The 12,619-nt window shown below is 48.7% G+C and overlaps 1 protein-coding gene across 1 annotated transcript in view; it reads left to right on the forward strand.

Moving 5' to 3' along the window:
- Window positions 1-12,619, forward strand: part of Dnah2 (dynein axonemal heavy chain 2) — a 129,700-nt gene that overhangs the window by 28,821 nt on the left and 88,260 nt on the right. The window contains exon 14 of the mRNA XM_075992044.1: window positions 329-543. Within this exon, the coding sequence (XP_075848159.1) occupies window positions 329-543 (215 nt within the window). The remainder of the gene's footprint in view (window positions 1-328; window positions 544-12,619) is intronic.

Genomic DNA, 12,619 nt, shown 5'->3' on the forward strand with positions numbered 1-12,619 from the left:
TTGACTCTTTACCTGCCATCACCTGATTGACTCTGAGAGAGTGGAGGAACAAACCCTCAGATCCCTGGTCTCTGATGTCCCTTGCCTGCCCTGTTCTTTGGGACTGTCCTCTACTCTTAGGCATTCGCGCTGAGTCTCTTCAAAGGGCTTTACTTCCTCCCTCCCTGGTGCAGTCCCTCCTCTAGCTCACCAGCCTCGGTCTCCTTTCTGGGGCCGAGGGTGTGCGTGTGTGTGTGTGTGTGTGTGTGTGTGTGTGTGCGCGCGCATGCGTGCGTATGTGCATGCCCACTGCAGGTCTGGATAAACGGCTCCACTCTCCCTCCCTCAGTGCCTGGCTGGCGCCCATTTCCTGCCCCACATTGGAACTGGAGAGGAGAGTGTCCACACCTATCAGCAGATGGTTCAAGCCATCGATGAGCTGGTTCGGAAAACCTTCCAGGAGTGGACAGCAACGCTGGACAAGGACTGCATTCGACGGCTGGACACGCCACTCTTACGAATTAGCCAGGAGAAGGCGGGCATGCTGGATGTCAACTTTGACAAGTACAGGACCCCCCCTCCCTCAGCACCTTCTGCTTGTCCTTGGTGCCAATCTTCTTGCAGTCTCCCAAGGACTTAACTCCTCCCTGTGTCCCCTCCCTGTCCGTATCTTTTCTGCTGTCTGGCTTTATTTTCCTTGTGTAGTTCAGTGTGACTTTGCACTGTGATCGTTTGACCTCAGCATGGTTCTGGGTTTACAGATGGACTCCCCGACACTTAGCTTCTTCTTTTCCCCCTGAGACAGGGTTTCTTGGCCTAGCACTGGCTGTCCTGGAACTTGCTTTATATACCAGGGTGGCTTTGAACTCAAAGACCGACCTGCCTCTGCTTCCCAAGTGCTAGGAGTAAAGATGTGTTATCACTCCTTAATTTAGTTTACGTAGGTTGGGACTGAGGTCTTGGGTTCAGTTCTCAGTACTGGGATAAAAGTCTGTCTTTACAGCTTACTTAAAGTAAGCAAATAGACAATTGTTAAAACCATGGTTTTAACACTTCACTAACGCACTAAGCTGGTGATGTCACTGTTCGGCCACTAGATGGCTGTGACAGCCCAGCTAAGTCGTCTAAACCTTGATCCCTAGTCTGGGTTTTCCTAAGATTGTCCTCTCTCCCTTCATTTTTTAAAAAGGCAACTAGTTCATTAATTATTAAGAATATACAGTGAGTTCACACCGGGTGTGATGGCTCAACCCCAGTACAGGATGCTGAGGCAGGAGAGTCTTGAGTTGAAGGCCAGCGTGGGCTGCACTCAAAAACAAAACAAAACAAAACACTCTGAGATCTCCAAGTCAGACAAGCTAAGCACTGTGCATGCGCTGGGAACTGAGGCAGGCACGGGGTGTATAAAGTGTCAAGAGTCCCTGTCCCCAAGAGGCTACCCTGTCGTTCTGTCAGCCGACAGAACAGCTGTGAGGCGCCTGTCTTCAGAGACTGAACCTTCTGCGGTGCCAGCTTTCTCCTAACCGGGAGACAGATTCAGTTTGATGGGCTGGGCCATGTCTTGTCATCACCGTGCCCTGTGGTGAACGTCAACCCCTGAACTCCTAGGCTGTCATTCTGGTGTTGGCTTTGGCTCATAATATCCATATTTGATGGACAAAAATGCAGAAGGGAGATGGAGGTCCAGGGTCAGGCAGGACAACTGGAGGGGTGTGACCAGGGAGGGGCAATTGATGCACAGAAAGGAAGTGGTCGGGCATTAGCTGGGGGAACGGGAACACTAGAAGCCACACAGATGAGGAGCCGTGAGAGAGCACAGCGTGAGGAGGAAGACAAGAGGTTTGGAATAAGTGTTTGGCCAGCGATAGGTGCTGGTGAGGTTCTCGATTTTGTAGCTGTGGCACGAGGTAGAGACAAAAAGAGCCATAAAGATTGCCTCTTATGGCTGGAGTTATGGCTCAGCCGAGGACCTGGGTTTGGTTCCCAGCACCCACCACATGGTAGCTCACAACTATCTGTAACTCCAGTTCCAAGGGATTTGACACCCTCTTCTGATCTCTCTTGGTACCAGGCACTCACATGATATGCATATATACACTCAGGCAAAACATTCACACACATAAAGTAGATAACCCTTGCCTGGCCTAGTGGTATATGCCCTAATCCCAGCACCCGGGGGGCAGAGGTGGGCACGGTCCACATAGGGGGTTCCAGGCCGGGCAAGTCATACAGCAAGGTCCTGTCTCAAAACAACAACTACCACCACCCCTCCCAAAAGACACTTAAAGTTTTAGATTGCCTCTTTTTTAAAATATTTATTTATTATGTATACAATATTGTCTCTGTGTGTATGTCTGCAGGCCAGAAGAGGGCACCAGACATCATTACAGATGGTTTTGAGCCACATGTGGTTGCCGGGAATTGAACTCAGGACCTTTGGAAGAGCAGGCAATGCTCTTAACTGAGCCATCTCTCCAGCCCCTAGATTGCCTTTTAAATTGATTTGAGATTCTGAAGAGAAGGAATATTAGGTCAATGTTATATTATAACTGGTTATCTATATACTATATAAACCGATTTATAACTAGGTACATATTTATTATAGACAATACAGTTGTAATTGGTTATAACATTTGCAGGCACTCAATAGGGCTGAATTACAAGATGTAGTCTCTGTTAGGCTGGACATCCTCAAAGGTTCTCTGCTAGGGAGTCTCCCTAATGGACAGTCATGGGCTAATATGGATATGGGAGCGTGGGGCCAGGGAGGTGGCTTGAATCTAAAGGTACTGCTGCCAGCGCGGGCGTGGGGCTCACAGCTCCATCTCTTGAGCCCGAGTTATGAACAGAGAGGGCTGACTCCCACAAGTTGTCCTCTGACACACACACGAAATAAATCTATAAATCTGAAAAATTGCATTCAGAATGCCACCAAAACTTTAAAAAAAAAACAAATCAAAACACAGGATTAATTCCAATCCCAAACTTTTCCCGTTTTAAGTTGTTTTGTATCAGAGATTTAGTCCCAAACTGTGAAGTCAGTTCCATCCCTCCCCAGTGCTCACCTTCTAGAAGATGGGATGAGATGCCCACGTGGTGAAGATAAATGCCTGCTGGAACTGTCTGCAGGGGACAGCTGTTTGTCTGTATGTGGAGCTTGTGTGGGGGTCGGAGGACAGCTTTCCTCTGTCCTGTGGGTCCCAGGGTTTGAACTCTGTGGTAGCTTTGGTGGCAAGGGCCTTTACAGCTGAGCCATCTCCCTGACCCCATTGGAAATGCTTTTTCCATTCTCTCTATAGCGTGTTTCACACACACGCACACACAGAACAGAAACAAACCTTGGGACATTATTTATGACCTAGATTTATCTGAAACCCAGACAACAGCTAAGCATTTCTTCCAAACAGAAGAAGTCTCTTCTGTCCTTTGGCAGTAGTTTTTTTAGAGAAATATAAGGACCTCACAATACATTTTGTGATTTTAGGATAAAATTGCCTCAACTCAGTAAATAATAGATAAGAAAGAAAAGTCTGAGCTGATTAAACCCATAAAGAAACTGGAGACAGTTTCGGCTCCTAAACTTATTAGCACCCCCAGGAGTAGAGATAGCTTTCTCGGGCTTATCCTTCACGCTAAGGTCTGGTTCCAACCTTGAGATAAGCCTTCTTCTGAGACGTCCCCGACAGTCCTCAAGTTACCTATCAGTCCTGGGAGCCTTCCAGGCCCTAATAGCATTCATGTGACCCTACAAGAGCTTCTCCCACCTTATATTCCAAATATTTAAACTCCGAAACCCAAATGGGCTTTTATCACATTTTATGGCCAGGCAAGCTTCAGAGATTGCACGTTGGCAGACGCGTTCCAGATGTCCTTGGTGCCCTGTTGAAAGGGCTGTGCTATCACCCTGTGGGTAGGAGGGAGGGACTTCCCCAGCCCTGAACTGGACAGGGCGCCTGCCTACTGTTTTTGTGCTTCATGTTTCTCTCTCCTCCCCCTTCCCATTCTCACTATGTCTGTTCCTTCTGCTCTATCAGCACCGCCCTCAGCTGGCCTCACTTGGCCACGTCTATTACATGTTTGGGAATGAATACATTATAAAATAGTTTTGTTTTTTTTTTAAAGAAAGGTAATCCCCCAAATGGATTTTGAAAAAGGTTTTGTTTATCAGTAAAATAAAATTGGTGCTCTTGAAATTTGTTGACAAAATTCTGCCAAGGCAGAACATCATTGTAAAGATTATTTTTAATTTTATTTTTTAAAATAGGCTCATTAGAGCAACCTCAGGAGTTGTCCAATTTCATCCTGCTGACTGACAAAATTTGATAATTTACCTTCAAGTTATTTTTTAAAATTCTGTCAAGATGAGAAAGAAACACAAAGAGCTAGTTTGGTGTGTTGTTTGGCAGTGTACTTGCCCCAGTGAGCTTGTCCTGATGTTTACGATAGAGACAAATTCAACCGCTCCAGTGTGAAAACATAGGAGAATATACTTAGACTACCAGAGATGTCCTGGTCTATAGTCAAGCCCTCCGCCCCGCACATAGCTGGGACAATTCTTGCTGTGATGGATTTTCATTGTTGATGGCTATGTTGCTAGCTGCTGAGTCATTTCACGGTGCTACGTAGCTCCTCCTCCACCGTGGGCAGAACTACACCTATCTGTTGTGACTCTTCAAAAGAGACAGAATCTACTCTTAGCTTTTACAACAGTATATTGTCATAATTATTCTGTTGATCTCTTCCTATGTTTAATACTATGTTTAATTCCCCCCCTCCTTTTGAGACATCCTCTCACTCTGGAGCCTAGGCTGGCTTAGAATTTTGTGGCAATTCTCCTGCCTCAGCCTCCTTAGTGTTGAGATTGCAGTCATGTGCCCCCGAGCCTGGCTGCACCTAATTCTTAAATTGAACTTCTCATAGGTATGGATTTATAAGAAAAAAGTATTGCCTGTGGCTTAATACCATCCAGGGTTTTGGGCATCCATCTGACGCATGGAAACTGTTGACCTGGATGAGGGGCCTGAGGTGGCTCTTTCCTTCCTTGCATGATATTTTGTCATTTTGGAATTAATAATTAATATTTATTTTTGATATCACACTGTTCATTGTCATCATTTCTACAAACCAACTAATAAAATGCCTTCAGCAATATCTCCCCCTGCCCTCCCTATGCTCACAGTTTCTCAAGCTGCTTCGTCAAGGCGTTGCCTCGGGTCTGCTTCAGAACAGTCTTTCGGAACTTCCTTGAGTTTCTTTTTTATTTGTTTGAATTTTTAATTTCTTCTTCAATGCTGAGGATTAAACCCAAGACCTTGTGCCTGAGAGGCAAGTGCTCTACTGCTGAGCTACACCTTAGCCCTCTTATTATTTATTATTCTGTTCCTCTGACTTCCTTCGTTGGTTTATGGCTTTGTTTTGGTACCATGCATCCTTTGGTAGTTTTCCAAGAAATGATGCATGGGAGTTAAGGTTTTTAAGTTCCTGCATGATTGGCAACAACCAATTTTTCCCTTCATGTTTGTGCGTTTGCCTAGGGTTGTAATTCTAGGTTGAAAACAATTTTCCCTGACTCTGGCCTTTATCTCCTGCTTCAAAGACAGTCATCAAATGTCTGGCGAGCCCGGGTTTGTTTGTATTTAATAATACCTATGTTATGGAGATTTTTCGTGTTTACAAAAATGGAAATAGGACTTCGCTTTCACAGTATCTTAAAACACGTATCACAAAGAATTGAACATTTGGATATAATTTTATTCTTTAAGTTATTCTCCTTTTAAGGTGAAAGTAGAATTCTCTGGAAAGTTTAAGATGTGACATTATTTTTTTGTATCAATGCTTGACTGTAGAACAGATATATGTGTGTGCGCGCAGTTTTGCGACGGCACCTTCTGTGCCCAGGCCAGCCTTGAATTTGCTCTGAGGATGGCCCTGATGTCCTGACTCTGCTGCCTGTACCTCACGAGTGCTGGGTTAGAATTGTCCACACCAGGTTGCTTGATTCTGTCCTCTATTCTTAGGCCTTAAATCCATTTGCAGTTACTGTGGCGTAAGGAAAATTATAGAGTCAACTTGTGTTTTCTGCAAGTTTTAAATACACTGCAAGCAAGTCGACCTGATCTTGTTAGTTTATTTATTTTTCTGCACTGCTGGAGATCAAACTCAGGGCTGTGTGTATGCTAGGCAAGCATGCTACCTTCAGCTATACCCCAACATTATTGAGTTGCTATCTTTATAATGAAGAAATCTCCCAGCAAAGCGCTGTTTTGGATTCGCTCTTCTGACTCAGTCATGTGTGAGAACCAAATTGTTTTAATTATTGTCCTCATTACCCTCTTTAAAAAAATCGCTGGCTTTCTTTAAAAGTATTTCGCATAAGAATTTTTTAAACAATTTTTTTAGTTTCTAAAATAGTCGCATTCCTCTTTTTATTAGAGTATGTATTGGGTTACATTTATGGGTTAAGTTTAGAAGAATAAAATCTTTATGATGTTAAATATCTCTGTCCAAAAATAGCACTCTCTTCAAATTAAATCTTGCTTTTTGCTCACAAGCCATTTTTAGTATACATATAAAATCTCCTATATCTTATTTTGCTTTAACTATCATTGTTCTTTTCCTCCATGACAATGTCTATCTGATTACAATTTTTACTAGAAAACCTTGGGTTCACCCCCAAAATGTAAATGAATGACAGATAACCTCATAGCTGACATCAAATTAATAAACCGTATAACTTGAGTAAAATTATCTAAAAATACATCTTCTCAATAATTACAGTCTTTACTTAATTTCAAGGTATAAGAGCCAGACATGCAAGGAGAAAGTACATAACTAATTATTTTATTGCTATTAAAAAACCAGTTTTCACCTAGGGCTGGTAGGGCACACTAAAAATCCTAGCTCTTAGAAAGAGGATTAGAATTTGAGGTCATCTTTGGCTCTCTAGTATGTTCCAGGCTAGCTGGGGCTTCATGAGACTCTGCCTGAAAAAAACACTGTTTTCAAACAAAATTCATGCCATTGACACTGTACAGGTTACGCTGACTTCTTAGAGGCAGAGTACCCTAAGATTTTCCATGGGTCTCAGCCAATATTTCTTGAGGTTAAGAACATTTTAGTTTAAAAAAAGAGAATACTTGGCTGGAAAGATGACTCAGAGGTTAAAAGCTCTCCCAACACCCATATGGTGGCTCACAACCATCCATAGTGAGATCTGGCGCCCTCTTCTGACCTGCAGGCGTACATGCAGACAGAACACTGTATATGCAATAAATACATAAATCTTTTTAAAAAAATGAAAAGGAGATTACCCTTTGCAGTTGCCTCTTCTGGATGCCAGTAGGAAGCAAGTATGTCAAATGGCATGTCTCTGTGTGTGTCTGTGTGTGTCTGTGTGTCTGTGAACCTTATCCAGGTGTGCACACACATCTGAGCAAAAGGGCAGCCCAGTCCAGAAAGAACTCATCAGCCTCCCACAATGCACTGCGCCTCTGACCATTTGAGTTGACTGACCCTGCATCTCTTTTTATAAATATCTTAGCTTAAAATGTATTTGAACATTAATTTTTAAATTATTATTATTTTATGTGTATAAGTGTTTGTATGTGCCTGAGGCCAGAAGGAAGTACTGGATTCCCTGAAACTGGAGCTACAGACGGTTGCTAGTGGCTATGTGGGTGCTGGGAATCAAATCTGGGTTCTCTGGAAGAGCAGCTAGTGCTCTTGACCACTGAGCTCTCTCTCCTGCCCTAAGAATATTTTTTACTCTCACACTTAGCTGAGCAAATAGCTACATAAAGCACATCTCCTTGCTGCTGTTATCTCCGGGGAGGAGGAACACTGGGAGTCTAGAAGTCACATCCTCAGGTGTTTATCCAATAAGAGTTGGTGACGATGTAAAAATTTTAGGTGTCTGTATAAGGATTTCTGACCTGGTGGTGGCAGCGCACGCCTTTAATCCCAGCACTGGTGAGGCAGAGGTGGGCAGATTTCTGTAAATTCAAGGCCAGCCTGGTCTACACAGTGAGTTCCATAACAGCCAGAGCTACATAGTAGGACCCTGTCTTTAAAAAAAAAAGAAAAGAAAGAAAGAAAGAAAAGAAAAGAAAAAAAAGAAGAAGAAAGGGCTTTGCTGGCCTGTCTTGAAACTCCAGAAAATGTAGCCATGACAACTGGGGCTCTAGCCCTTTAGATGGAATGTCTTCTAGTTTCAGATATAAATAATGCCATTTATCATGGCATTGGAGTTACATAGTTTTGGGGGAGAACTGAATTCTGAGTTTTGCTTTATAAAAATCAAAAGGAGTTAGTAATGGGTAGGACGTCAGAAAGTGAGGGGGTGGGAGAGCATGCATGCAGTACATTGTGGGTGTGGGTAGTGCTCTTCCATGCCGTCCTCCTGCGTGCTGTTCTTCCTGAGTGCCGTCCTCCTGCGTGCTGTCCTCCTGTGTGCTGTCCTCCTGTGTGCTGTCCTCCTGTGTGCTGTCCTCCTGTGTGCTGTCCTCCTGTGTGCTGTCCTCCTGTGTGCCGTCCTCCTGTGTGCTGTCCTCCTGTGTGCTGTCCTCCTGTGTGCTGTCCTCCTGTGTGCTGTCCTCCTGTGTGCTGTCCTCCTGTGTGCTGTTCTCCTGTGTGCTGTCCTCCTGTGTGCTGTCCTCCTGTGTGCTGTCCTCCTGTGTGCTGTCCTCCTGTGTGCTGTCCTCCTGTGTGCTGTCCTCCTGTGTGCTGTCCTCCTGTGTGCTGTTCTTCCTGTGTGCTGTCCTCCTGTGTGCTGTCCTCCTGTGTGCTGTCCTCCTGTGTGCTGTTCTTCCTGTGTGCTGTCCTCCTGTGTGCCGTCCTCCTGTGTGCTGTCCTCCTGTGTGCTGTCCTCCTGTGTGCTGTCCTCCTGTGTGCTGTCCTCCTGTGTGCTGTCCTCCTGTGTGCTGTCCTCCTGTGTGCTGTCCTCCTGTGTGCTGTCCTCCTGTGTGCTGTCCTCCTGTGTGCTGTCCTCCTGTGTGCTGTTCTTCCTGTGTGCCGTCCTCCTGTGTGCTGTTCTTCCTGTGTGCTGTCCTCCTGTGTGCTGTCCTCCTGAGTGCTGTCCTCCTGTGTGCCGTCCTCCTGTGTGCTGTCCTCCTGTGTGCTGTCCTCCTGTGTGCCGTCCTCCTGTGTGAGTCCTAATGTGTGCTGTCCTCCTGTGTGCTGTCCTCCTGTGTGCTGTCCTCCTGTGTGCTGTCCTCCTGTGTGCTGTCCTCCTGTGTGCTGTCCTCCTGTGTGCTGTCCTCCTGTGTGCTGTCCTCCTGTGTGCTGTCCTCCTGTGTGCTGTCCTCCTGTGTGCTGTCCTCCTGTGTGCCGTCCTCCTGTGTGCTGTCCTCCTGTGTGCTGTCCTCCTGTGTGCTGTCCTCCTGTGTGCTGTCCTCCTGTGTGCTGTCCTCCTGTGTGCCGTTGTGTGCTGTCCTCCTGTGTGCTGTCCTCCTGTGTGCTGTTCTTCCTGTGTGCTGTCCTCCTGTGTGCTGTCCTCCTGTGTGCTGTCCTCCTGTGTGCTGTCCTCCTGTGTGCCGTCCTCCTGTGTGCTGTCCTCCTGTGTGCTGTTCTTCCTGTGTGCTGTCCTCCTGTGTGCTGTCCTCCTGTGTGCTGTCCTCCTGTGTGCCGTCCTCCTGTGTGCTGTCCTCCTGTGTGCTGTTCTTCCTGTGTGCTGTCCTCCTGTGTGCTGTTCTTCCTGTGTGCCGTTCTTCCTGTGTGCTGTTCCTCCTGTGTGCTGTCCTCCTGTGTGCTGTTCTTCCTGTGTGCTGTCCTCCTGTGTGCTGTCCTCCTGTGTGCTGTCCTCCTGTGTGCTGTCCTCCTGTGTGCTGTTCTTCCTGTGTGCTGTTCTTCCTGTGTGCTGTCCTCCTGTGTGCTGTCCTCCTGTGTGCTGTCCTCCTGTGTGCTGTCCTCCTGTGTGCTGTCCTCCTGTGTGCTGTCCTCCTGTGTGCTGTCCTCCTGTGTGCCGTCCTCCTGTGTGCTGTCCTCCTGTGTGCTGTCCTCCTGTGTGCTGTCTTCCTGTGTGCTGTCCTCCTGTGTGCTGTCCTCCTGTGTGCTGTCCTCCTGTGTGCTGTCCTCCTGTGTGCCGTCCTCCTGTGTGCTGTCCTCCTGTGTGCTGTCCTCCTGTGTGCTGTCTTCCTGTGTGCTGTCCTCCTGTGTGCTGTTCTTCCTGTGTGCTGTCCTCCTGTGTGCTGTCCTCCTGTGTGCTGTCCTCCTGTGTGCCGTCCTCCTGTGTGCTGTCCTCCTGTGTGCTGTCCTCCTGTGTGCTGTCCTCCTGTGTGCTGTCTTCCTGTGTGCTGTTCTTCCTGTGTGCTGTCCTCCTGTGTGCTGTTCTTCCTGTGTGCTGTCCTCCTGTGTGCTGTCCTCCTGTGTGCTGTCCTCCTGTGTGCTGTCCTCCTGTGTGCTGTCTTCCTGTGTGCTGTTCTTCCTGTGTGCTGTCCTCCTGTGTGCTGTCCTCCTGTGTGCTGTCCTCCTGTGTGCTGTCCTCCTGTGTGCTGTCCTCCTGTGTGCTGTCTTCCTGTGTGCTGTTCTTCCTGTGTGCTGTCCTCCTGTGTGCTGTCCTCCTGTGTGCTGTCCTCCTGTGTGCCGTCCTCCTGTGTGCTGTCCTCCTGTGTGCTGTCCTCCTGTGTGCTGTCCTCCTGTGTGCTGTCTTCCTGTGTGCTGTTCTTCCTGTGTGCTGTCCTCCTGTGTGCTGTTCTTCCTGTGTGCTGTCCTCCTGTGTGCTGTCCTCCTGTGTGCTGTCCTCCTGTGTGCTGTCCTCCTGTGTGCTGTCCTCCTGTGTGCTGTCCTCCTGTGTGCTGTCCTCCTGTGTGCTGTCCTCCTGTGTGCTGTCCTCCTGTGTGCTGTCCTCCTGTGTGCTGTCCTCCTGTGTGCTGTCCTCCTGTGTGCTGTCCTCCTGTGTGCTGTCCTCCTGTGTGCTGTCCTCCTGTGTGCTGTCCTCCTGTGTGCCGTCCTCCTGTGTGCTGTTCTTCCTGTGTGCTGTCCTCCTGTGTGCTGTCCTCCTGTGTGCTGTCCTCCTGTGTGCTGTCCTCCTGTGTGCTGTCCTCCTGTGTGCTGTCCTCCTGTGTGCTGTTCTTCCTGTGTGCTGTTCTTCCTGTGTGCTGTTCTTCCTGTGTGCTGTTCTTCCTGTGTGCTGTCCTCCTGTGTGCTGTCCTCCTGTGTGCTGTCCTCCTGTGTGCTGTCCTCCTGTGTGCCGTCCTCCTGTGTGCTGTCCTCCTGTGTGCTGTCCTCCTGTGTGCTGTCCTCCTGTGTGCTGTCCTCCTGTGTGCTGTCCTCCTGTGTGCTGTTCTCCTGTGTGCTGTCCTCCTGTGTGCTGTCCTCCTGTGTGCTGTCCTCCTGTGTGCTGTCCTCCTGTGTGCTGTCCTCCTGTGTGCTGTCCTCCTGTGTGCTGTTCTTCCTGTGTGCTGTCCTCCTGTGTGCTGTTCTTCCTGTGTGCTGTCCTCCTGTGTGCTGTCCTCCTGTGTGCTGTTCTCCTGTGTGCCGTCCTCCTGTGTGCTGTCCTCCTGTGTGCTGTCCTCCTGTGTGCTGTTCTTCCTGTGTGCTGTCCTCCTGTGTGCTGTCCTCCTGTGTGCTGTCCTCCTGTGTGCTGTTCTTCCTGTGTGCTGTCCTCCTGTGTGCCGTCCTCCTGTGTGCTGTCCTCCTGTGTGCTGTCCTCCTGTGTGCTGTTCTTCCTGTGTGCTGTCCTCCTGTGTGCTGTCCTCCTGTGTGCTGTTCTTCCTGTGTGCTGTCCTCCTGTGTGCTGTCCTCCTGTGTGCTGTTCTTCCTGTGTGCTGTCCTCCTGTGTGCTGTCCTCCTGTGTGCTGTTCTTCCTGTGTGCTGTCCTCCTGTGTGCTGTCCTCCTGTGTGCTGTTCTTCCTGTGTGCTGTCCTCCTGTGTGCTGTCCTCCTGTGTGCTGTCCTCCTGTGTGCTGTCCTCCTGTGTGCTGTCCTCCTGTGTGCTGTCCTCCTGTGTGCTGTCCTCCTGTGTGCTGTTCTTCCTGTGTGCTGTCCTCCTGTGTGCCGTCCTCCTGTGTGCTGTCCTCCTGTGTGCTGTTCTTCCTGTGTGCTGTCCTCCTGTGTGCTGTTCTTCCTGTGTGCTGTCCTCCTGTGTGCTGTCCTCCTGTGTGCTGTCCTCCTGTGTGCTGTCCTCCGTGTGTGCTGTCCTCCTGTGTGCTGTCCTCCTGTGTGCTGTCCTCCTGTGTGCTGTCCTCCTGTGTGCTGTTCTTCCTGTGTGCTGTCCTCCTGTGTGCTGTCCTCCTGTGTGCTGTCCTCCTGTGTGCTGTCCTCCGTGTGTGCTGTCCTCCTGTGTGCTGTCCTCCTGTGTGCTGTCCTCCTGTGTGCTGTCCTCCTGTGTGCTGTTCTTCCTGTGTGCTGTCCTCCTGTGTGCCGTCCTCCTGTGTGCCGTCCTCCTGTGTGCTGTCCTCCTGTGTGCTGTCCTCCTGTGTGCTGTTCTTCCTGTGTGCTGTCCTCCTGTGTGCTGTCCTCCTGTGTGCTGTCCTCCTGTGTGCTGTCCTCCTGTGTGCTGTCCTCCTGTGTGCTGTCCTCCTGTGTGCTGTCCTCCTGTGTGCTGTCCTCCTGTGTGCTGTCCTCCTGTGTGCCGTCCTCCTGTGTGCTGTCCTCCTGTGTGCTGTCCTCCTGTGTGCTGTCCTCCTGAGTGCTGTCCTCCTGTG

Source organism: Microtus pennsylvanicus, chromosome 11 (genome assembly GCF_037038515.1).
Source record: "Microtus pennsylvanicus isolate mMicPen1 chromosome 11, mMicPen1.hap1, whole genome shotgun sequence".
Classification (NCBI taxonomy): Eukaryota; Metazoa; Chordata; class Mammalia; order Rodentia; family Cricetidae; genus Microtus; species Microtus pennsylvanicus.